General features: G+C 39.5%; 2 protein-coding genes across 5 annotated transcripts in view; one reads left to right on the forward strand and one right to left on the reverse strand.

Annotated features, from left to right (window-relative positions):
- Positions 1–1283: 1283 nt before the first annotated feature.
- Positions 1284–4407, forward strand: gbx2 (gastrulation brain homeobox 2). Its single transcript, XM_056750879.1, has 2 exons — positions 1284–2223; positions 3232–4407. The coding sequence occupies exons 1-2, from the start codon at positions 1713–1715 to the stop codon at positions 3747–3749; spliced, it is 1029 nt and encodes a 342-aa protein (XP_056606857.1). The 5' UTR covers positions 1284–1712; the 3' UTR covers positions 3750–4407.
- A 5579-nt stretch (positions 4408–9986) lies between these two features.
- The window catches only part of agap1 (ArfGAP with GTPase domain, ankyrin repeat and PH domain 1), a 148320-nt gene continuing 132221 nt past the window's right edge, over positions 9987–26085 (reverse strand). For all 4 annotated transcript variants that reach the window (XM_056750043.1, XM_056750042.1, XM_056750041.1 and 1 more), the window contains 5 exons: positions 24855–25009; positions 24105–24195; positions 23729–23951; positions 11664–11919; positions 9987–11015 (listed from right to left, as the gene is read on the reverse strand). In XM_056750043.1, coding sequence (XP_056606021.1) covers positions 10809–11015; positions 11664–11919; positions 23729–23951; positions 24105–24195; positions 24855–25009 — 932 coding nt within the window. In that variant the 3' untranslated portion in view covers positions 9987–10808. The remainder of the gene's footprint in view (positions 11016–11663; positions 11920–23728; positions 23952–24104; positions 24196–24854; positions 25010–26085) is intronic.

A 26085-nucleotide genomic window follows, 5' to 3' on the forward strand; every position in this document is an offset into this window, starting at 1 on the left:
CACATTCCCTTTAATTATGTAGACCAAATCATGTACACATGACCAAAGACTTCACAAACATGGAGACACATTTATTGATCAGTAAAGTAGGTCTGTTCTGCTGAATTATTCATTACTTAGACTCAACCCAAGACCCCCCCCCCCCCCATTATAATAATATATGTTTTTAAAAATCCCAATAAATCATTGTAATTCGCATGTACGCTTTATTTAAAATCAAAGTATACAAATAAAGAGTATGTGAAAATATGACACTGTTAAGGCTTTCAGTCTAATATTCCATAATAGTCTTGACCACATTCACTAGGGAGCTTGACTATGTATTTATGCAGAGCAGATTGAATCTATGTTTATCTATGTGAGAAAACAGTGTGTGTGGGGGGCTATAAAACGCACAGAGATCAGAGGTCTTACATCGTGAGGTGTCTGGAATGACATATAGTGATGACTAACTGCTATATAGGGCTCATGTCCTTATGAACTGGCCAATGTCAATGTCAGCTGTGTAAGGAGTGTGAGACGTTTAGTTAGTCCCTAAAGGCACTAGCATTGGATGTAAGGAAGTTTTTTTCCCGTAAAATAAACATGTTTCTATTAAACAATATTATGTAATTGCCATGTAGATGTGAATAGGCTCTATTTGTTGCAGTCTACTTATTTATTCTACACTATAAAAAACTCTTTTTTATAATATATGGCAATTATATAATATATTTCATTGCCATAGATTCCAAATGTTAAATTTTCTTAAAGCTTGTTTTTAAATCATGCTTTATTATTGCAAGTAAATCTGTAATTTACATTCTAATTTTATGGCATAATTTAAATACAATTAGACGCTTAACTTGTTTTCAAATGTTTAACAATTAAATAATCAAAATAGTTATTTGGGAACTATTTAACTTTATAGCTACGTTCTCTATTTTTGTGTTTATTCTGTGTTAATGTGCGTGTACATATACATAATATGACAACCAGTAGTGTGAATCTCATTAGAATGCAGAAAAACATTTGCATATCCGTTACATCCAATGGAAATAAGAGTTTTAAAATATAGGCTACTTCAAATCATATCACATGATTCTTGTTTTGACTGTTCTGGAATGTGAGACTGTTAGTGACGTTCTAATTTAAGAGATGGCAGGCGCGCTCGGGGCTTTGGCGCGTCAGGACAGCTCCGCGCAAACGGAAAGATTGGACCAATGGAAAGCGCTAAGACGCGGTGGGCGTGACCAAGGCGCATGGTGGAGACGCTTTAACAGAAGGAGCGTAATTCAAACTATCACTGCAGAAGATGATCACAGCTGATGCTGCGAGGAGCGATTTATTGTGACTTAGATCAGGTCGAAATGAAACGTGGCCAAGCAAAGGGTGAAAGGACGTTTCAATAGCTCAAGGGAGGATGATAAAGCTCATCTGAGATGCTCTACCAGAAGTTCGACCATTTTCAGCAAAGGATTTCCGACGCTTTATTGTTCTACGTTTTTGCGTCAGTGCGCTTTTTCTTACAATAACAAAAAAATTGAAAAGTCGAAACACAGATGCAACGGTTTTATGCTCTGCACACAGAAATAACCATTCACAGGAATACCAAACTCGTACAGCCTGAAAGCGTATGATACTGAAACAGTGAGCTCACCATCCGAAAAGAGCAGGAGAGACAGCTGCTTCCACAGACTTCAGGACTTCACGTACTGTACATACAAGATCTTATGAGTGCAGCTTTTAGTACGCCGTTCATGATGATGCAGCGTCCGGTGGGAAGCACCACTGCGTTCAGCATTGACTCTCTCATCGGGGGTCCACCGCAGCCCAGCCCGGGACATTTCGTGTACACGGGCTATCCCATGTTTATGCCATACCGGTCAGTGGTGTTGCCTCCACATCCACCACCGCCACCTCCAAACTTGCCTCAGAGCGCTCTGCCCCCGACCCATCCGCACCACCCGATCCCGGGCTTACCCAGCGGGTTCTGCTCCAGTTTGGCACAGGGCATGGCGCTCACGTCCACTCTAATGGCAACGTTACCAGGCGGGTTCTCCGCCTCGCCATCCCAACAGCACCAGGACGCAGCGAGAAAGCTGGGATCTCAGTCAATTCACGCCATGTTCGAAAAATCTCAGGATATTCGTTTGGATGGGGAGGACGGGAAGACGTTTCAAGCGAAAGATTCAACAGCCCTCTCGTCATTCCACGATTCCCAGACAGTGCACACCTCTACAGGTGAGATACAACAAACAACGAAGTGCTCGATAAAGCATATTATTACAGTACAATTAAATTAATAAATCTAAGACCAGAACATCGATTGTAAGCAAAACGATTATGCTATTACCACTGAAACTCAGCTCTTAAATTGCATGCTCAACACTGTCAAATCTTATAATAATAATGAACTGAAAATCATTTGTTTCAATTAGTTTATGACACTTATGCTTTTTGAACATTCAGAACCACTTGCTATGTATAAATACTTGATACTTAAATTAATGGTATTTGTCATTTAAATTATTTATACCCGAGGTGTTCCGACAAGGTATAAGTAAAGATGGATACAATAAGATGTAATTATTGTTACACAAAGATTTCAGTGTCACGAACGTGAATTAAAGGCCCATATCAAGTTTTTCAGGAATACTGCCTGAGGCCGAGCTGCCTTCAATGACTAAATTAGCTCATTTTAATTGAATTGAGGGATGGAGAGGGCCAGCGGTGTTTAAATGTCCATAAAACTGTAAGCAAAATTCAGTGTCGCCTGGATCATTTATATGTATGCAGAGTAAAATAAATGGAGTCCACATTATTATAGTCTACGTTTAGAAAAGGTTTAAAGTTCGTCTATAACTGTTCCAAAAAAGCCTGCATGTTTAGGAAATGCATAAGATAAAATAAAAAAAGATGTGAAAATGACAAAAATACAATTATTTAAGGTAGATTTTAGAAGTTTAAGTGAAGCACTTGTCTCCTAAGGGATCCATCAACATGCGTAATTGCGCGTAAAAGTGATAAACAGATGACGTTTAGTCAAAAAGCCTCTTTTAAAATATAGAAAAGCTCCGTAATCTCCGTTCAAAATTAAATAAAAAAACTTGTTTCTTTCAATAGTTTATAGGAAATTTTATCTCAGAATACAAACTTTTTCTGCACGGATTTTTATTTGTTGGAAAACAATGCTGTTTTCTTGAGGCAATTCCCAATGTAATTCTGTTTTTTATTCTCACAAATGCACAGTGCGAGGTCACAGCAAAGATGACGCGAAGGAGGATGAGTGTCACAGGAAAGACGAAAGCTTCTCCATGGACAGTGATTTAGATTACAGCTCTGATGATAACGCGCCCGGTAACGCCATGTGTCAAAAAGAAGACGGGGACACCAGCGGAGGACTGGACGACGGCATCCACGGTGGGAATGGGTCCGGGAACTCCACGTCCACCGGGAAAAATCGGAGAAGGAGGACGGCTTTTACGAGTGAGCAGCTCTTGGAGCTAGAGAAGGAGTTTCACTGTAAGAAATATCTGTCACTTACAGAACGGTCACAGATCGCCCATGCCTTAAAGCTCAGCGAGGTGCAGGTCAAGATCTGGTTTCAGAACCGGAGGGCCAAGTGGAAACGGGTCAAAGCGGGCAACGTGAACTCCAAAACCGGAGAGCCCTCCAGAAACCCTAAAATTGTGGTGCCCATTCCGGTGCATGTAAGTCGGTTTGCGATACGCAGCCAACACCAACAGTTAGAACAGGCCAGACCATAATTCGCTGGGTTCGGTGGGGACCAAGAAAAACAACAGAGAGTAAACAAATCAACAAGTAGTAAATATGACCAAACTGTTCTTGAAGCTGAGGAGTCTTAGGAACCCAGGACGATCTATAAAACTGACTGCATTGTAATGCGCACTGTTTCTCATTAAACTGAGCTGTTCAAACTGGGACAAAGAAGCTACAAACTCGGCTCAAACGAAAGGCTCATACTGGGAGAAACTGCAGGTTTTTTCCGACTGTTTGGACCAAATATGAACACATTTCAGATCATGAAATCCCAATGTGTATTTAAAAGAAAAAGTTGCAGGACGATTGAATCAAGTCAAGCTTTTTTTTAGTTTCGTGACTGTCTAGTTTATGTGTTTTTGGAAGAGATAAATATTATCCTAAAAGGAGCACTTCTGGTCTCTGCTCAAGCACACAATTTAATTCAGTTAATACTAAAATTAACACAATTTATAATGCCACCTGTTTAATCTGTTCTCTTTATTTTTAAAACAAGTATGTTGTTTTTTTTAATTGTTTCTTTTATTTACTGTTTTTCTGTAATATTTTAAGTCGTCACGGGCACGCTGCTAATTTATTTAATATTGTGAGAAATTCTTGCTAACGTTTTTTGATTTTACTGACTTCAGAAATATTGTGTGGATTAAAGCTGGACCATAAACAAATGTAAAGAAATGTGTCATTTCTTTAGATGCTTTGAGTGGCCTGAAAGGTCGATATATGAATAGATGATGATGATGATTATGAATAATAACAATTGTAAGCTTAGGTCTGTTTTACAAGCGTATCGAATTTCACTACTCCGTTTCTGTCCTGAAATACAATTAATCTGACGCTTGACAGGTTTAAATCTGGTAACAGAAGGGTGTCCTAAAACTCAGGGTCAGGGTAAGAGACACCTAGAATCCCACATACTGTCCCGTACAGTTTTGACCTTATCCGTCTTATAAAAGTGAATACTCCCAATTCTGATCACGTCGGGCAGTCAAGGATTCATGGCAACAAAAATATTCCAGTTACCAAGGCAATTAAATTACAGCCTTGCCTTGCCTTTCTCGGAATTCTGAGATTTCCTACAAAATAATAAAGCGAAAATATGTAAACATTTGGCATGTATGTTTTTTATTTACTTTACAGAAATTATAAAATATAAGTAAATGTTTTACTTCATATGTAACAGCGTTTACAAATTTGGCGAATTTAAAAAACCCAAATTATTGATTGATGTCAAATATAAATCTTCAATTTCACCACTTTGTACACACAGGCTTAAAACAACCTAATTTGAGTTTGATATATATATATATATATATAATAGTATAGGAGTATTTATTTAATTGTAAATGATTAAGAACCTCTTTAATATTTATCATATTATGAAATGATTAGAATGTTTTTTAAATTAAAAACAAAATGTAAATAAATAATATGTAATCAAATTAGTAAATAATTATGATTGTAATAGTGGCCATTCTACAAATTTTAATAATATTAGTCGGCAATAAAAGTACTAATAGTAATAAAAGTAAGCAATACAATGTGTTATTGCAAATAAATGCACAGAACCATTAAATGGCAAGTAGATGTTGCTTTCTATAGTATCTGTGCAAACTTAAGAAATGTACATCTACTGCAGTAGTAAATCATTTTTTGTAGAAATGACTTATTCTGATTTCGATTGCACTTTTAAAAATAGCTGTATGGTTATACAAAGAACCATTAATACGCACAAACCTTTTTTGGTAAAAGGTTTGTTACACTAAAAAGGTAAGAAAGAAATGGTTTCTCGACTATATTTCTATTTATTTTTTCATAAATGTTGCCCATGGCATCACTGCAAAGAAGCCTGTGTAGAAGAAATGATAAATTAGTGTTTGTAGATTTATTGTTGTACTGTGCATGTTTACCAGTGTCTCATCATTGACACACACACATTAACCACAAAAATAGGAAATGCACATTGGACTGATGTATTCAACCTGAGAAGAAATCCGCAAAGAAACGTAAAAGGAAAAAATATGAGAATTGTCCTTATGAATTTCTTGCGAATTGTAATCAAGGCTGCTTGAGGCACCTGACAGATAAATGGGCCAGGGGAGGGGTCGCCTCGGGCCTCAGCTTTTCCTTCCAGCATGTCCCTCCTGCATTAAATTAACAGCGTCAAATTAACCCCCAATGATTAATCCTGACGCAGAACACGGGCTTCAGAAGCAATACAAGTGAAACACACATGCTTATATGTTTCTGTCAGATCTGAGTAAAATAACAGTGAAAATACATAACAGATGAATCAGTGATAAGATACATCCAATAAAATAAGTGATTTTAGTATACTGCTGTCTTCATGTACACATTTTAAATCTAAATCATTTATTTTAAATGATTCTAATTCATATTTAAAATGAATAATCTGCATATTTGGAAAACCCTATAGTTTGAAAAAACAACACATTTATAAATGATGTTTAATCTCATGCCAATATGCACTTTAAACCTGTGATTTGTTTTCTTGTAAAAGTATACCATCACAAAATTTCTGGTTTTCTTTTCAATATTTTTTTTCTTTTAATTAGGCTATTGATACCTGAAGTGGTTTTATTAGAACAGGCACTGCTATTAATTACTAAAGATGATTTTTTTTCAGTGAGCATAAAGCAGTCAGTGTGTGTGTGCAGCGCAGGGATGTGATCTGGATGTGCTCTTTTTCTTCTGAACATTTGGATTATCATCACAACATGATGGTGCAGCTCACGCCTCATTTCAGGGCTTCTCTAGCATTTCTAATGCCATTATTGTGTGTGTGTGTGTGTGTGTGTGTGTTTGAGAGAGAGGGACACACACACACATCATGATAGATGAACAGCTCTGTTAATGCACTGAACCAGTGCTGTGCCTCATTGGATTTCTAAGTGGAACTGATTTATGATGAGAGATGATCAGACTGGATCTGGACAAGATGCTTCAGGGTTTTGTGGATCTGGACCACCACTGACATTTTAGGAATTAATTTCCCATGGCTCCTTTACCCCACGACAACAGATCTTCAACCGCGTACAAGCTTAAATGTTTGTGAAAGAAATAATAAGAAAACAAACAAGCTTCCTGTCGCTAACTTATAATCACGCTACCACTTCCCCCTGCACACAAAACACTTCCTTTTTCAAAAGATTGCTCTTTTTTCACCCTGCCTTGTCTAATCTCTTTAATTACATCTGTTTTCCTGGGCCGCTGAGACCTCTTTTGTCCTCCCTGTGAGGGGGCTTTTGTGGGGGAAGATTCACCCCCTGCATCCCCTCCTCAGATGCTTTGTGGAGCTGCGGCTCTCTTCCTGAGAGGGAGAGGATGAGAAGGGGATTAGAGGATCTTTATCTCATTAGAGCCACAGTGAGTCGCCAGGGACTGGCTTTAACGCCTTCATCTGCCCAGCGGAGGTTAGGGAGCAGACCGCACCCACAGAAATGACCCAAACTCAGTGTTATGGCTGCAGACACGTGTGTCCGTGGGCATATCCTTACTGACCTGACAGGTGATTCAGGAAGCCACATATGAGAAATTCATATACATGTTTTGATCAAAGGTTAAACTATATTGTTAGGGCAGATGTCAATATTTGGTGGTTTGAATAGCCATGTGAGGTCTCTCTCAAAGTTTTTTTTGTGTGTTTTTAAAGCAGATTTCCAAGGCTAGGTATAAGTGTCACATCCATGACCTCCCATATGTATGTTCTATGTAGAGCCATCTCTCCTCTATTTGTTGGGTATTATTGCTTTTGGTTTGTGCATTTTAATTCACAGAAATTCTACAAAGTATGTTGTCTCTCAAAAACATGTCCTTTTTGTCACATAACCCATGAATTTTTCTTTCTTTTAAAATAGAAACTCGTGCATAGACTGATACTTTTCTGATGTCTGGACATGTAAACAGATGATTCAATATACTGGTAAGAAATACATTCTCTGAGAATTTATATTTCAAGTTTTGACTTATAATGTCACATCTATAATACTGTAATTCCCCTTTATGTAGATGATTTGGTATTTGAGAACTTTGCTCTAGATTAAAAAACATTACATAAACAATATAAACTGAACATTTTTTAAATGAATCCTATTTTAAACAAATCTTTCCTTTATATGAATGGATTAAAACTTCATGAGTAAATGTAATGAATGGCAAGAACATTATATTAAGAAGCATTTTTATTGAAAAGAGACACATTACAGTATAAGACTCTGCATCAGGTATAATTTTTCAACACGGTACTGTACAGCCGACACAAACTCAATATAATAACAATAATAATTAGAAATACAACACCGATAATTCTAATAATGATAGATAGTTGTGATGCGGTAGGACTGAATGAAAGAACAAATACAAAACCCAAGTAGTGTGAGAGAGCCCCTCCCCTTTCAGATTAGCATATTCATTCATAAATAATTAAAAACGGCTCTCTCGGGCTTAAACGCATCAAGGATACTGTTGATGAAATGAGGTAACAAACAAAAACAAACAAACAAAACGTGTTCCTCAATTTTTTACATCTATTTACAAAGAAAGCTAGTAGGACTGCTGCAAAGACAAAGGATATATTATGTTCGAGCGACTTGGAACGTACTGATGAATCCCACCGGTCGTGTGTTATTAGCGGAAGAGGTGGGCGTGATCCATTGGTTGCCATCGCGGCATCGGTTGGATGTGGCTCCTTCATGCTTTCCACATTGAGTGGCTTATGGACTTAATGCCCAAAAAGTTTGATTACAAATGAAGTGGAGCGGAGGTTCAAGTTTAGGAAAACTTGCTAAACGACTTGATCATATTAAATTGGCAGACGCGCTAGTGTCACCTGTCAGGATACAGTCATTTTATGAAGACAAAGACATTTACACAGGAAGAAAACATTTACATCCGTTCATGCAAAACAAAAAATGAATTTCCACAGAAAAGCAGAGTGGACATTATATTGTGGGTTCTTTACAAGTGTTCTGTAGTGCATTTCGTCATAAATAATGGTTATTGTGGAAACGCCTCTAAAAGGCCTGCTACGTTATATACAAGGCAAAAACTATGCACCTTTTCAAGCTGAAAATCAACTATACATCAATCCTGTCTCTTGTCCTATCCTCAAGGCTCCTGTCCTTCAATGAATATATGCAACTCTCACTCCAGTGAGAAAACTATTTACTTCTCTACATGACATTCCAAATACCAACTCAACTTTCCAGGTGGTTTGTAATGTAGAACATCAATCCAACATTACAAAGACTCGCACTTAAAATCTTTACACGTCACAAACCCTAAGTACCTTCACATTTCTACAACCAATCAAAGTAAAATGAGGAGAGAGTAAATAACTAAAGTCTATGAAATCATTTTGGAGTAGGTCAATATCAATATACTGTTTGCCCTGAGACACAGTCTTGCATCGGCTTTTCGTCTCTCAATAAGAACAGCAGCTCAGAGTGCCAGGGTGATGCACGCAGTGAGAAATTATTACTTGTGTGTCTACCTGGCCGACATTTGGTTTCGTATTGCTTTAATACTCCTACATATCATTGACACACAATGAAGATTAAAGGCAAGGATGAAAAAAAGGATTAGGGAAATATTTAGGAAAATAGAACGTCGAGGACGGAAAAAAGTCAAAGCAACCAGGCACACTTTTCATTTGATGAGAGACCTTATCCTCCCAATGAAACAAAGAGGTCGGGAAACATTTTTGAAAAAGATTTGTGGGTGATTCCTCCAATACTACTAATATACTCACAACTGAGGAAAAAACAGAATGAAGAAACAAAGAAAGCGGAGTATGTACACACAGGGATTGTAAAGCCAGCGAGCCCTTCTCTTCATTGAGACAATTGAGCTTCAGGACTCAGAAACAGAGTTCAGTGCAGTGTAAAGTGTGTGTGTGTGTGTGTGTGTACAGCAACAGGTGGAGATGACCTGAGAGAGGCACGCCACGCTTTGAAAGCGACCTGTTATTGATATTCTGTGCTTGTGAGATCTGTTTTCAAATTGTCATACTAATAAGAAAAAATTTCAGTCCTGGATTATTATATCAGTCAGTAAGATTATTCTGACTTTGTAACACACATCTGATCCTACATACTTCACTGTTACCTGAAATAATAAAGTAATAACATCAGACCTGATGACCTGTCATGCAGCATTCACAAACATCACGGATGGACATCAACACATTAGGCTTTACCTCTGCTAAATAAAATCAGAATTCCCTTTAATTTAAAAACTTTAAGAATCTTCTGTTGGTCCAGTAATGAACAATAAAACAAACTTGACTCTGCAACAATGTGTGTGCTGTTAAAACCAAAACGGTTTAAAAGAATACTACAGAATGTCTGTCAGAATGTTTGAGAAGTTGAGTATTTTCAAACATTGAAACGTTCTTTCACATTTAAAAGCAAAATAAACAAAGTAAACATAATGACCTGACCGACTGAATCGATGCACTGAAAAATGTGTGTAGAATGAGAACAGAGAGAGATTGTTAGAAAACAAAAGTGTCATCGTCGGACAGAAAGGCCGGTGTCTTTGTGAGGTGGGGGTCAATGTGAACACATACACTCAGCAAACTTCTAGGTATTTTTTAGTCCCAGTGTTTTATAAGGTGTCCCATACTGTAAGTCACACGTTGTACTGCACACAAAAGGCAGAGGGCAGAATGTTTATTAGTGTGGGGACGGATGCATCACCTGCCTGTCAGTTAACTGACTCCAATCTCCCATCATGTACTTAATAGTGTCAACTGGCATTTTCACTTATGCACTTTTGTTCCATAATGTGGTGAGATGCTGGACACTGCCTCCCAAATCCCACATGATTTCCCATGCTGCAATGTTTTCAAACGGATGGCTTTCAAAGTCAAGATGCTGCCCAGGTAGGGCTGTAAGTGGCTCTTCTCATGCGTCTTCACCACAGTCTGCTTGTGATACGGATGTAGTAAAGGAGCTGTATATTTTTCAATGAGTGTTGACTGAAATGTGTGTTTATGTGTATGGGTTCACTCGCATGTGTTTGATGTCTCATATAACTGCACTGTTCACGCTGGAGCAGCTGTTATTGCGGTTATTGTTCCTGCGTGACAGGTTGGGCGTGGCCATGAGTGGGTAACGCTCGTCGGGACAGCCGTACTGGAGGAGGACGTCCATGCACTCCTGGCTGTTCGCTTGGCGTGCGTAAGCCAGTGCAGTGTTGCCGTGGGCGTCCCGTGCCATGATGTCCACCCCGTACTATACAGAGAGAGAAAAGAAAAAAAGAGTTAAAAAGAAACAAAATACAAAGACAACCTTAAAGATGATGTGTTCTACACATATCAGTTTTGAGTTTAGTTATTGGTTGTGTGTTCACTTTGCATGTTAGTATTTTGTAAAATATTTCACATAATTTGAGTTTATGTACAGTCTGACTTGTGACACACAATCTGTTTCATTTCTATACGGCTTCTGGAAGAAGCCCAAGCTTATAAATGCACAACCATCCATGTTTGCATGTCAAGGACTTTGCTCCGCCCACTCAAGGTGATGCAATAAATTGAAAGCTGGACAGTTTATGTGGTAGCGGCTGTTTTTGTGTGCTCTCTCTCTTTCTCCACTTATGTGATAACTATCAATAAGATCCAATTTTGCAATTTTTATAGAAAATTGATTATGAAAAACACAAAATATAAAATGTAATAAAATGTTTGTGTACACTATAATGTTTATAAACACAAAATAAATGTGCACAGCACACAGACATATATTATGTAAACAAACGTTTGTTCTGATCACGATTAATCGTTTGACAGCCCTAATGACATCACTCTAACACGCATACCATGGCCAGCACCTCATTGTAGGAATAAGAATGCAAGTCTTGATAAACCAGTGTGTTCTTACCCATATGAGTAGCTGCGTGATCACCACGTTCCCCTTGCGGCAGGCCAGGTGCAGGGCTGTCCGGCCGTCACCTTCCCCACAGGTTTCGTTGACCTCATCTCTGGAGCCATGGGCCAACAGAATGACCACAAAGCGCAGGTCTTCCTCCGCCGTTGCCCGCAGTAACTGCTGTCCCAAAGTCAGTTCTGTGCACGTCAGCGACGCCAAAAACAACTTCTGCTCATACTTGGCCCTGATCCAGCGCTCACGCTCCTCTCTAAAAAAGAACAAGCACACACCGAATCTGGATTAAGACTCAAGAATGAACGGTTCACACTGGTGCCATGTTTCCGTCTGCCTCTCATTTCAGATGACATTTAAAAGTCGATGGGATTTGTGTACAGTGATGGCGCTTTGTGATTTTGAGCACGGCGGCAAACATCTCCATCAAACACAGCGGTGTATTTAAAAGATAACACAGAGCCGTGCAATACACCCACAGAAGACATTTAAACATTTGTGTCAATCTCATAGAAATGCCTTGGATATAAAATCATAATGATAAAAGGCAATTCAGGTAAAGATGAATAAAAGACTTCTAAATGTGGTCAAATAAACAAAACATTTAAGGATTAACACAGTATAATAAATAAAACATGGCATAACAAATCCAAGCAGCTGAATGAAGATAAGTGTAGATATAAGAATGCAAGTGTTTGACATGTTAAGCGAGCACGTGGAGGCCAGGAGAGGGTCATAACCAAACGTTGGGTGGTTTATAGCACTGTACTATGATAGCACTAATCTCTGTTAATCCCTGCAGAGTAAACAGCCCCTCTCAGACAACTCTGGATTAGTTCAGCTTCAGCTCCTATCTGAGGGGCAGAGGGAGTGCTGAAATCCTTGGGGATGGGAAGGGAGTTGGGCTAGAGGATATTGAGCTGTTCCCTGAAACACAGCTGCCCCTCAGGGGGTCTCAACCCGTGAAACCAGAGAACTGAGACCCAACAGTCACACTTCCTCCTCACAGCAGCACCTGGACTGAGACTCGATGTCTCGGAACAAAGTGGACTGGCAACGATGAAAGACGCTCAAGATTAAATCTGACCTTATCACACCAAAAACAGCTAACATTTGCAGTTTTTAACTCACCTACTTTAATATGATGATGCTACGTATGTGCATGGTTTCACAGACAAAGCTTGAGTCTAGTCCCAGACTAAAATGAATGTTATGAATAAATGAGCTGTCTCATCTTAAAATAACTTGCACTGATATGTATATATCAGTGCCATTGGTTTGTCTTAAGATGCATAACGATTATGTTTATAAAAAGGATTTAGACCTAGTCCAGGCTTAAGCAGAGCCTTGTCTGTGAAACCAGGCAATGATGTTATTCTTGTGTCAAATAAATGTACTTGCTTAATAAAGTAAAAACGTATTGTTAATTGCAATAATAAGAATTGCAATGATAATAGTTAATGCAAGTATTTGGCACTCCAATATTCCAAGAATTGACCCACAATATCCACTATTTGTGCACTAATATTAAATACGATACAAAATATCATTACAAATATTAAATAAATAATCCAATTATGCATTATCTTTATTTATTATAAATATATGTAAATAATAATACAAATAATAACAACAATAATTATTTATTTATTTTCTTCATTATTATGAAATCACCAAATATTACAAATATATAATAAATAAAATTATGTATTTATTAAGAATACATTTTTCATTTAATATTATTATTAAGTATTTTTGTTCATTGTTATGAATTTCAAACTTTTTTATTTTCAATAATCAAATCATCTATAATTAAATTATGATTTTCTTATATTAAATATAAGAATGTATTATTAAAATATTATTAGTATTATTTATTTGGTTTATTTGCAATTATGTGCATATTATTTGCAATTTATTTCATAATATATAAAATGTTAGTGGAAATCTATGTAGTCCATAAACCGTATATAAAAAATATATATATATTACAATTGCCAAAAAGGATTACAATTCCCCAATTGCTCTAATTAAATTGAATTAATCTGGTCTTGTCCTTTGGGCCTCTGTGGATCCCTCGTGTCCCCTTGTTTACACGCAGCTCGTGTTTCAGTAGTTTGTGACTTTTAGCTGTTGTAAGACAGGAAGTCACAGGCCTGATGAACTGCAGTGCAGAGTGACTCAAGGGGTTAAACTCAGACACCCTGATTACAAATTAGCCATGTATGGATGTCAGGGGCCGGAGTGCAGAGGAGATAACATTTTATCAGAGAGGCAGATGGATAAAAATAGGTAATCAATAGCCTGGGGAATCGATGGTTTAGTGACATCCTTCTTAATCAAAGTAGCAAAGCCATGCTGACGGACCCGAACCCCCACCGCACGCTCAAAGATTTTCTGTCTGAGGCCACAGCTGAGCATCACGGCCCGGCTCGCAGTCACAAACCACACACACACACACACACAGACCTACACATGGCATGTAACAATCACCTGTAGATATCAAAGTGATCTTGTAGACGATTGACCACCAATATAATGTCTAATCCACTTTGAACCCACAGGAATGGGTTTTCTGACCCGCTTGCCCAGTTTTTCAAGCAACTGTCTGAAAGGTATGTTGATTTTATTGCAACTTAAAAAGACAAGATAAAAAAACTTGACCAGTATGAATGCAGAGAAAACACACAGGAAGGATGAAAGAGCAGGAAGGAGAGGCAGATAAGACATGAGCTGTAGCATCTGTGGGAAAGTCGAAGAATTTTATTAACTGTGTGTGCTTTCGGGAGGGGGGCGTTCCGGTTGCCGCTGGTCAGCCCAGGGTGAGTGAGAGGGCCGGCGCGGGGGCCACGGACCACAGCCCCCACACAAAACATCCTGGGAGCTGTGCAGGAGAGCAACAGAAGACGGAAAAGAGAGAGGAAGAGGCTCGGCAGGGTCTCCCCGCGGCCCCTCTGCTAGAGGAAATGTGGAGCTTCACTGCCCTTTGAAACGCATGCCTTCCCCAGTTAGCAGCGTTGCTAAGGGCTGAAACCCTCCGAGCTAACGGAAAAAGCTTCTGTAACAAAACTGTGCTAAAGCTTTTAAACGCTCCATTTACTACAACTGACAAAAAAACTCGGAAAGATGACAGCGCTTGCAGTTTAAGATTCAGTCTTTCAAGAAGTTCACACACACAGAAGTGTAAATGGGTGTTCCATAGTAACAAAAGCAAAAAGTAGAGGGTCCAGCAGTCAGGGTGTTGTGTGTGAGGGAAACAGAGGGGCACCGTGATGTACAGCACAAACCCTATAAAGGTATTTCATACGTGTTTATGTGAAAAAATATCAGTTTGTGTGACAGGTTTATTAGGGAGCGTTATGGGACGTGTAACTGAGGAAACGGTGTGGACGGACAGTAGCCTCATCAATGGTCAGGCGGAATGCAACAGGTCACGGGGGAATTATTGGGCGTCCACATCAATCTCTTGTCAGGATGGTTTCCTGTTTGCGATTGTGTGTGTGTGTGTGCCTGCTTGTGTTCTCCCTGGACGATCACTTTGTGAGGTTGTGTTTACCCACTTGCCAGTGCTTCCTGTCCAGCTCAAAGCAAGCGGCTGTTTACCCAACACTGACAGGCGTCCGCTAAAGCAGCCGCCCATGACAGGATTGCCGCCCTCCAGCTGCCACTGTCTCCAGTACCCCCCCATCCCAAACACACACCTCTGAACTTCTCAGCTTGTTGAGAGCAGGGTTCAGGTCAATGGGACATCCTGAGAGCAATGACCACTTATGAGATGTTTCTACTGCTGTGATCACCAGTTTCCGACAGAGACAGAAATTTAGAGATGAGTCTTGTTGAGATGGAGGTTGGTGCTCTTTTCTTTCAGGCTAATTATACCACTAATTCAGCTCATTAGTGCCCTACTGACTCACAGGTAATGAACTCTGACAGGCTAAATCTGTCAAACAGACAGCAGCGCACATTTACCTGCACATGCGCAGACGCATACGGACGCATGCTCATTCCTCACATGCTTTAACACTTCCTGCTGGGCATAAACACACCTCAAAACCTGTTTACACCTGGTGTTAAACTCCCCCTGTGGTCGATCATTTTGTCCCTTAAAACTAATCTTTTGACCATTCTTTTGAAGTTTTTTCTTGTGAAACAATTTTTCCTGTCTTAAATTAGCTTGAATGCAACTCTACACCTACACAAAGACATGAATATGCAAATTAGCCCCGCCTCCTACCAATCAAGGCTGTGAGTAAAACTAAAAAGGAAACTTCAAACTTCCACGAGTTGACACAGCAGTGTAGCAATTTTTTCAGCACGAATCTTTGCGTATTTAGGGCTCAAACCGCTGATCCGCGGGGGTCAAATGAGTTGATTGGTTGCAGGTTTATGACGTCATTGACTAGGGCAGTTTCAAACGTCCTTTTCTTCGGGTAAACTGCCGTTTTATGAAGAAAACACAAAGCAATAGTTGAAAATGATAAATTTGCATATGGTTGGTCTTAAAGCACATTAGAAACGCAACATAAACATGTGAACAACATTAAACTTGTTTTTCGCCACAGGGGGTCTTTAAAGTAAATCCCACCCTCCTTTTTGAACAGGCATTCCAAACAGCAATTTTTGTGGTTCAAAAGGGAAAGGATTTTCTGGTGTGAGATTACAATTACCAATTCAATATCGGGTCTAACAATAACCTACAACTATGAACTCTGACTTACCACGTCTCAACAAATCTCCATTGTCTGAATGAAAAAAAAAGAAACTACACCGATAGACTTTTATAAGGTGAATAAGGCCGCAAAGGGGCGATTTTCCTCCAAGAGCTGCTCTGCTCCAGCCCCCATCCCTTTCCTAACAAGGAAAAAACAAGGGTCTGAAATCAATTATCCTCTCCAGCCTAGTCGTTAGCTGCCCTTGGATAGACACAGATAATTAAGCTCAGCGCTTCTTTTAATATTACGGGCACTTAGCGATTCTGATTCTGACTGAGCTCTGGCCTGCGCCACACTCGAATCAGTCCCACTGGAGGCAATGGGCCACACTCATATGAGGTTCCATTAACTGGATCAAAACGCTTCAGTGGCGGCATGCAAATGGGGGCCAAAGGGCACGAGTGAAAAAAAGTATGTGTGTGAGAGAGAAGAAATGTGCCAAGCATCAGTAAAACCACACTGGCCTGATCTCCGAGTATCCAGACTCTCCATGCTTCGCTCATTACCAGTCAGCCTTTATTTCACGAAGTCTTAGTGGCTTAATGTCGGCTGAGAGATGACAGGAAATGATGGGGAGCGACAGGACGCAAGCCGGATTCGAACCGCGGTTTAGTGAAGCCTTGACCCGGAAGGGCTGACATTCAATCTATGAGTTTTAAATCAGTCAGTCAATCATATTAAGAAATGGGCAATTCCAACGTTATGAATGTGACATTTTCAGTCAGAAAATATATTTATTACCAATATATTAAAGCATCTGTTTATATTTTACTAAACCCCAGATGATAGAGTCCAGACATCAGAAAAATATCAGTCTACGCACAAGTTTCTACTTTAAAATAGGATGCGTTATGGATGCGACAAAAAGGAGACAACATACTTTGTAGGATTGCTTTGAATTAAAATGTGCAAACCAGAAGCAATAATACCCAACAAATGGTATTGGTAAAACTGAGAATTCACATGGGTATTTAAACCACCAAATATAGACATCAAACCTAAAACCTTATGTTTTTATCTTAAAATTGACATTTTCGTGGAATTGCCCAGATGTAGATGGGAATGAGAGGTATTTAAAAGAAGATATCATTCTTCTCCCGAGTAAATATAAACATGAAAACTAGAAGTTAGCAGATGTATTAGTGGATACATACTGTATAGAGGGAGAGAGACTACAAATATACACACTTATTATTTTTTATTCTGTATTAAATTGAAGGGAAAGGTAGACGATGTGATAATTCAGGCATTAAATTTCCCCTTGCTTCATATAATGCGACTTTCTCATAATATGCCGTGCTCTGATTGGCTCTTGTCAGCCAGTTTAATGTCAATAGTAAATTGGACGGCTTGTTAGCCTAGTTGGGACATGATTACGGGCAATGGCAGGCAGTCATGTAAAAAAGAATATCTATTAGCCTAATCTAATCAAGAAGTCCTTTTACAGATGAATTAGAACGGGGCCAATTATTTGAAACATTTGAGCTGAGCTTTCTGTCAGTGAAAAGAGAGACATGGGGAAGAATAGAGGAGCTGTTTAACATGCAGGCCGTGAGCCGGATCGCATCGCTGGTCTTCTCGCAGGATCGAGGTCAGAGGCTGACAAACGCAGATCAGCTAGTTAACGCTCACGAAATGGCCTGCCGTGATTGTCTGTCAGTGCGCACGCGGAAACGAGGAATAAGTAAATGACCAAAAAACGTGTAGTACGATTTCATGCGGTGGGGAAATATCATTTCTTTATTTCCTTCTACGCAAAAAGAAAGTTGGGTGAGTAAGCGACTCACGAGACGTTAATAGCACGCCGCTGTCCGTCTGCGTCCGGATCTGAGAAAGAATGGAGCCCAGCAGGTCTCCCCAACTCCCCTCCCTCCCCCCATTCGTCCCCGGGGCCCAATCTGATCTCTGCTTTGGGGACGCGCACCTGCACCCCGGCCCAGATTAAGAGCCCGGTCTAATTTGAAATCTGTTAGCTCTGCCCTTTCCGAGACCGATATCTTGCCATAAAGCGGCTCTTTCTCAGCCACTTACTGCTGAATTATTATGGGCCGGGCATTGCTCACGATGAGACATGTTACTGCGAGATCAGGCTGTGTGTGGAGCTCGATATCTCAGCTGTCTGACTGAGGTGATGAAGAAAACTTGTGTATGCACGAATGTATATCTGCACGTATAACTGAGTTCAAGACTCCATGCTCAAAAAGATTTATTTATCAAGCAAGAATGTACTCTCTGCTATGAACCTTGGCAAACTCATCTAAGAGAATGTGGGGATGTATCATTAATATGCACTTGAAACAAAAGGATGTGTGGAACACACACCAGGCCTGTATTTCTCACGTTGAGACATTCTCGCTTGGTGACAGGCTGTGAAACGTCAGCGTGTCGCTGAGGGTTGGCAGTATGGGATGCCAGCGAGCACCACCCTCCTAATAAGTCACCACGAGGCGCAATTAGCAGAGCTGTCACTCCTACCCTGCCTGGCCCGCTAATACAGACCGGCACTGTGTGTGTGTGGCAGGAGAGTGGAGGCTCTGGTGTCCGTAGCAGCCGCGCAGTAATTAAAAAAATGAGACCGCAACATGGCCCGGCTGCCACCACAGAGCACTCATGCCAAAACCTATCGCCTCGGCGAGAGCGCTCCTGAATCTATTTAAACAGTCCTGAAAATAAGCCCACAGCAGTGTCTTTGGAGACCTCGTACAGCCCGTACTTTTAAAGACAGTGGAGGTGTTAATTTATCACGGGCAGTAAAAGGTTAATGGGTATGTTTAGAAATTCTCTCGGGCTCTGTTATACATAGCGTGTGGAGTGGCCTGTGGGGCAACAGGAAAAAACTTCCTCTTAACAACATCAGTTTTCAAAAATTGTCAAAGAGATATGGGACATAGATGAAATATGTATTGTTTAAAATGGGCTTGGCTTAGAATGCAACATATCGTGTGTATGCATGTGGGGATGACACCAGGTGGTTAACAAGGGTATAGCGCAAAGTGCAACTCAACATTAATGTAGCAAAAAAAACTAAAACATTCACAGAATTTATTTAGAACAGAATATACCCTTATAATAATAAATAAAAAACTAAATAGGCCAGATTCAAGTCAAAATGTGCAAAATAAATGTGTGTAGACAAAATGTCTGAAATGCAAAGGAACACATTTAAAACACAAGCCACAAATAGTCAAATTAATGGACATTTTCCTTAAACATACTAAACCAGATCTCAACTCAAATCGATGAGAATTAATATTTTTTTACAAATGGGAATACAGCACGTTCATTACCAACGAACAACAAATAAAGTTACTTTGTTTACCGCATGTAAAGGAGAAATGCAATAAAGCATCTTAGCATTAAAACCATTTTTCCTGCAAACTCTTTCTCCGTCCTCCTGACACGCGCGCTTTCTTGCTTTCAGTGCATAGACTGACAAGTTCCAAAAGTATTTGCAGTGATTTATCACTTGATTCTTTTTTTGTATCGTACAGCTCGAAGTTCAGTCTAAGTAACGAACGACGTGCATTTACAGAAAAAGTGTAATTCATATTTATGAGCCCAAACGTTCAGTTAGTGACAAATAATTGGAAACGGTGTACACACTCATTTGCGAGTCATCTGCGGCTGCGTGCAGAACGTGCTGCTTCTCTTTACTGGTCTTATAGCGCAGAAGACGCAATGCTGCGCTGGGTCCGGCCAGATTCCAAAAGTATAAATAGGATGCGGGCCAGTTTTTTCCATATCATCATTTCTTTTGGTATTCGTTTTATTTATTGCAATTTGTTCATTTTATACTGTTTTTGTTGCTGTTACTTATAGGTAAAAAATTAAAACATGCACACAAATATTGCATCCAGTATTTGTGCCTTTTCAATGTATTCTATTAAAAGGAATATTGTCTTTTTAATCAAATTTTATATTCCTTAATGCGTTAATTTACTCACCCCTAGTCCACCAGTAGCCTGCTTCTAAGATATGGGTGGAATTGTTTTTTCAAGAATATATTCATGAAAATGGTTCAATAAAGGTCAAAAAAAGTTAATACATGCAGCACAAAAGTAAACCCTGCCCCTTGACGATAACTGGCATCTTATAAAGCCAATCAATTTGTCTGTGCAAGAAACTAAACGCTATCATCATAGTTATGGCTATTATTGCATTTTCGAAAACTAAGAAAAGCAGATCCTTTGAAGTGCAAGTTCTGGAGTGAGATGAACAGCTGTTTTCGTAAATATAGCTGCTTAAATCATACATATTATGTATTATGTCTCAGATAAAAAAAAAAAGTTATTCTTATTCCTGCATTGATTATGATAATGAATCTTATGATAAAGAATCTTCTTCCTGCAGTTACTTTCAAGGGCAGAAAATGCTTTTTGGACTACGACCTATCGCGTGTGCAAACCGAATGCCTGTGGCTGTAGATTTCTAATTATAACATTGTAAATAACAATAGGTTACTTGGACAGAGCGATCAAATCGCTTTATAAAACGTCAATCGTCATGAGCCACGGGAATTACTTTTGTATTGGACTACCAAAGATCTGGCATCTCAGGACGTGCATTTCTTAAAGCACATCGTTCTTAAATTCTCTTCAATTATTTGAAATGTTGAAGCCTGTTGACTAGCCCTGCTTTGCATCAAAAATAATATTTTTTGCGGTGCAGTGCATCCACATCTGCTACGCCACTGCCAATATAACCAAAACGGTATGATCCCCATTGCATAACACGTCTGTGAAGATTGGACTATGAGATTGGTAGTCGAGTCAGGCTCCTCCTATCAAGCCATCGAATCTTCGTCTATTCGGGGTCACCCCTAATGTCATATTTTTTATCTTATGATCTATTTTTTTTGATGTACAGTGATATTTCTACATTTCTACACAACACATGTTTTTATAAGCAGTATTTTTGGTTTACATTTTCATTCTTCCAAAAATATTTTATAGGATAAAAGGGAACTGCAAAACAATTTTGATTTCAGTTTTATTTCGTTTTGATTATTATTTTAAATAAGCTTTTTATTTTCTGTGTTAATTTTAGTGCAATATTTATTTACTTTGTTATATGCCTTTGTCATTTTAATATTAATTTGTTTATTTTTTATGCTGCTATATAGATTAATACATTTTAGTTTTATTATAATTTTTGTGCTTTACATTTATTTCAGGCAACATTTAAATGTTTTGTTAGTTTATTTTTCCCCCATAATTTTAGGCCAATTTTTTTTTGGTTTCAATAAACAAAAACACTTTCAAAGCTTAATTTTAGTAAACTAAAATAACCTTGCTGCAAACTTGCTGCACAACTTCTAGCATGTAATCCTCTCCTCTGATCCAGGTGGGCCATCTGGGTGCGATCAGTCCCAAACATAATTCCAATGTTCAGAGTGAAATGGTGATCCAGGCACAGACACAGAGGTGTGTAAGAGAACCGTTCTCTCCCTGATACCTCTAACCCCCACCCCTCAAACAGGGTCCTAATTGAAAGGCGAGAGTAGCCCAGACCTTGACAGGCGGGAGGTCAGTCTAATTGCTGCTGGCCATATTTAACATTAAGATAATCAGCCCATTAATTACCCTTTGGATCATTAAATCAGTCGCTTGCAAAATGAAATTTCGAGCTCTATTACTCACTTGAGAGACCACGAGGGTGGGTTTTCATTTATCAACCACCAATCCTGGATGCAAGCGCACACACCGATGCCTATGCTGTTCACCGGGACGCAAGCGCGCTGCATTTAAGCGTTTAGCGCAACACAGAGACGTGCTAATCAGGAAGAACGTGCACCACAAACGCAAATTTGATCACTTACCCCCACACATCTTTCCGGATTCACACAGTCTTTACATTCAATTGTGCTTCTATCCCCTTAGACTGGAACCATTCGGTTACAAGCTAAATCAATTCAACGGTTTAGTAAATGATGTGGAGACAGCAAATTACACGCAGCACCGGTGACACAATCAAATTCTTACATGCTACATAGAAATCGGAGTACAATTCAACACTATTCTCAACTGCTTTACATTTATTTATGAACTGTTTGTCTTTTATTGGAGTGGAATTTCCCAATGGGGTTTCGAAGTGAACTGAAGTGGGTTTGTGAAACTGACATAAATGTCAACGCAGAATTAAATGAAATAAACCAAAAATAAACAAATAAACAAACAAACATGAATATATTTACTTTCTCAGAACACAGAAGAAGATATTTTGAAAAAAGTTGGTAACCAAACAACACTGGACCCCATTCACTTATTTTGAATGGACACAAAAGCAATTTAAGTCAATGGGGTCCATTTAACAACATTTTCAAATAAGTCATATAGGTTTGAAATTGAAGAGGGTGAGAGGGTAGAGTTGAAATTGAAGAGGGTAGAGTAAAATGCATGTTTTTACTACACATGCATCTTGTCTGCTTAGCCAACAAATTCATAACACATCAAATATCAATGCCATTAAACAAACAGCCTTCCAAGTCAACACATGAGGGAAATACATAAGCAAACTCTCCCTGTCTGCTTAAGCAGGAGTATTGAGGGTGAGCAGAGAAATGACTGCAGGACTGTGTCCAGTGACTGAGGTTAATTGAGATAATATTGACCCTCTCTGTAATCTGCTCTTCCCACTCAGGGGGCCACATGCCTTCACATACATAAATAAACAGCTACATGAAGAACTATAATCGCATTAGCACATCGACGGCGGGCGGCGGAAAATGGTGGATCCATATCGAAAGATTTTCAGAGAGGAGGGGAGTAATTAAAAGGTGCTTCAGGTGACTAATGAGGCCGGCGTGGAATGGGAAGTCGATATTTTGGCGGCCAGCAGTCAGCACTAATTTGTTATGATGGCTGGTGGGACTAAAGGCTCTCTGCCGATAATTACGCCGCTAAAGATGGAGGGGCGAGAAAATGAAGAATCTGATTTAAGATTTCTCACAATTCCACACACTGTGTGAAAAGAATGACATATATCAGCTACTAGACGGCAAGCAAAATGCAGCTTGTGTCATAAACAAGACATTGTGTTTCTGTCAGAACATAACACATCCACTACACTCACATTTTTATTCAAGTTAACATTTTTTGGAGGGGCATAATATAATCAGGTCATTTTGTACCACTAGTAAACCCAAACAGAATGAAGCAAAAAAGTTTTAAACACTCCCTCAACTTTTCACTAGTTGGTCAGGCAGACATCCCCGCTTCAAATTTACGCCATTGGTTGTAATGACTGGACTAACCACGGCAGTCGAACAAGCAAATCACAAGGTTTGTAAGATGCCATTGGTTCCACAGAAATGACATACACCTTTAAAGAATAAAAAAATATGTAATTGGGTACCTGCTGGCATCAGGGGCGGGCTTTAGGCGACCTTGAGCGTTGGCCTCCCACACGCTATTGGCTAGCTCATTGCCGATGGCCGACATGACCTTGATGAGCTCCATAGGCCATTCGTCCAGGTCCAGAGAGCGGACACGGGAGACGTGGGTCCCCAGGTTACGGTGAATGCCCGAACATTCGATACAAATCAGGGCCCCCAGGTTCAGACTGGCCCAATCAGGGTCTGAGAAGGAGAAGGATTTGTTCATAAGCAATCGTGCTTTGACCTTTTAAGCAGGTCACCAACAACCCTTGAGTGTTACAAATTTCATTTAACACTTGTTTGTGTGAAATGAACAAAATAATAATGCCTTCTGCTAGTTGGTGGAGGACTTACTCTGGGCTTCACAGTCCACACACCGTGTGTTTCCTCTCATGTTCCTGACCGACTGTAGCGCAATGGCTTCTGATTGGCTGCTCAGACGAGACTGTGGGCACAATCATTACGGAGTTAAAGTTTAAACACAATTGACTATTACAAAAGAAAGCATATTATAAAAGCATCATCGGTTACATTATTCCCTGCATTTGAATGATGAAATGAGACTCAAAGGCAGGGAAAAAAGAGGGTAAATAAATAGAACAAAGGAACTCAGTAGAGGGTCCTGGGAAATGCAATTGGCCCTGGCCTGAGGCATAAACACAAAGAGCGGGTTGAGATTTAAGACGGTAGCGATTCAACAGGAATGTCATAATAGGAGCAGTGTAATATTAGAAATAAAGTAATTACAATTTCTAATGTGTGTTTGTGTGCGTATGTGTGTATGTGTACACATGTATGTTGAGCATATAAAACCAAAGAACATGCAGGCGGGGAATTGAAATTATATGTTGTACTTGTGAACTGGAGCTTCAACTTCTCAATAGCACAATAGCAGAACCCCATGTATTTTAAATAACACAACTTTTTATAATGCATTTGAATTTTTTCGTATTTTTATTACAGTTTATAATTTATATTATGCATTTGATCATTAATTTCTGTTTTTATTTCGTGTATATTCGGTAAAGCTGCTTTGCAAACATCCTAATTTGTGAAAAACACTAAAGAAATCAACTGAATTGATAAACAAATCTGTTTTTTTACCTTCTGCTTGCTGCTCTCACAGGACTGCAGGCTCGCCAGGATCTGACTTTCAATGGCCTGTACCCACGCGTCACGCTCCTCGTAGGACGTCGCCTCAAAATTCCACGTCTGTCCCGTGAGAGACACGATGATGAATTCAAAGTTGTCCTCTGGTTCTAGATCAAAGAGGAAAAAGCTGATTATTAATCCTCAATTACATTAACACTTAGTCATTTAGCCGACACTTTTATCCAAAGCGACTTAAAGAGTGTTCAAGGTTCAATAAAGCGATATGTCATACAGGAGCAATAAAAGAAGAGGTGCTAATCCCAAATTACTAATTTTCACCAAAAACAGAACAATATCTATTGAAAGAAAGTTATATTAAAATATTGTGATGCCTTCATTTTTCTCACAGTTCATGAACAGTTTATACATTTGATGTTGTCCATCTCACAAATTTGTAAGAGTTTTAAATGTAAAGCATACAATTTTGGCATCTCCAAACAGAATTGGAAAATAATGATTGCATCCAAACTATTGGTCACAGAAATGTGTAGTCCCGCCCCAAACTCACCCCATTGGTTGAGCCGGTTATGTTTGGACTCACAGATTGCAACTGCATGTGGTGCCACAAGTGGAACGAAAATGACACGCTTCACCTTTAACTTACATAGATACTAAGAAAGGTTTCAATGTTCTTAGATAACAGTGCCCAGCCACCAAAAGGAAGGATTCTTGCTCCCGTAGAGCACCTGTTAGCTGCGGGACACACTCTACAATCCTTGACCCGAAGGCTTGCCCCTCGACCCTTGTCAGGATATCCCACTAATTACAATTTAGACCTGAGCAGCATCCCAATCCTTCCAACCGTGCTGCTGGTCCTGTCCAAAACACTCCCTAGGCAAAGTGACATATGGATCTACTATACAGGGCCCTGGTTGGGTTAATGGGCCAATCACAAGACAATTAGGAAAATGTGTGTATGTGTGTGCGAGAGGGAGAAAGACAGAGCGAGAGAGTAAGACACCATTCAGGAGTTTATCTCGGAAGTCTGAGTACAGAGAAATGGAAGAGGGTTATTTGGCGCAATAGAGGGTCAACATTTGGAAAGTGTTAGGAACAAAAGGCCATTGACTGGGTGATTAGAGGGGACAGCGATTGAAAGGGCACGCAGATGGCTCGAAGAGAGAACCTGCATTGATGAGACGAGGTGGTGTGTCACAATCAAAGAGATCCCCGTCCCGAAACG

The sequence above is a fragment of the Triplophysa dalaica genome, chromosome 6 (genome assembly GCF_015846415.1).
Source record: "Triplophysa dalaica isolate WHDGS20190420 chromosome 6, ASM1584641v1, whole genome shotgun sequence".
NCBI classification, from domain to species: Eukaryota; Metazoa; Chordata; class Actinopteri; order Cypriniformes; family Nemacheilidae; genus Triplophysa; species Triplophysa dalaica.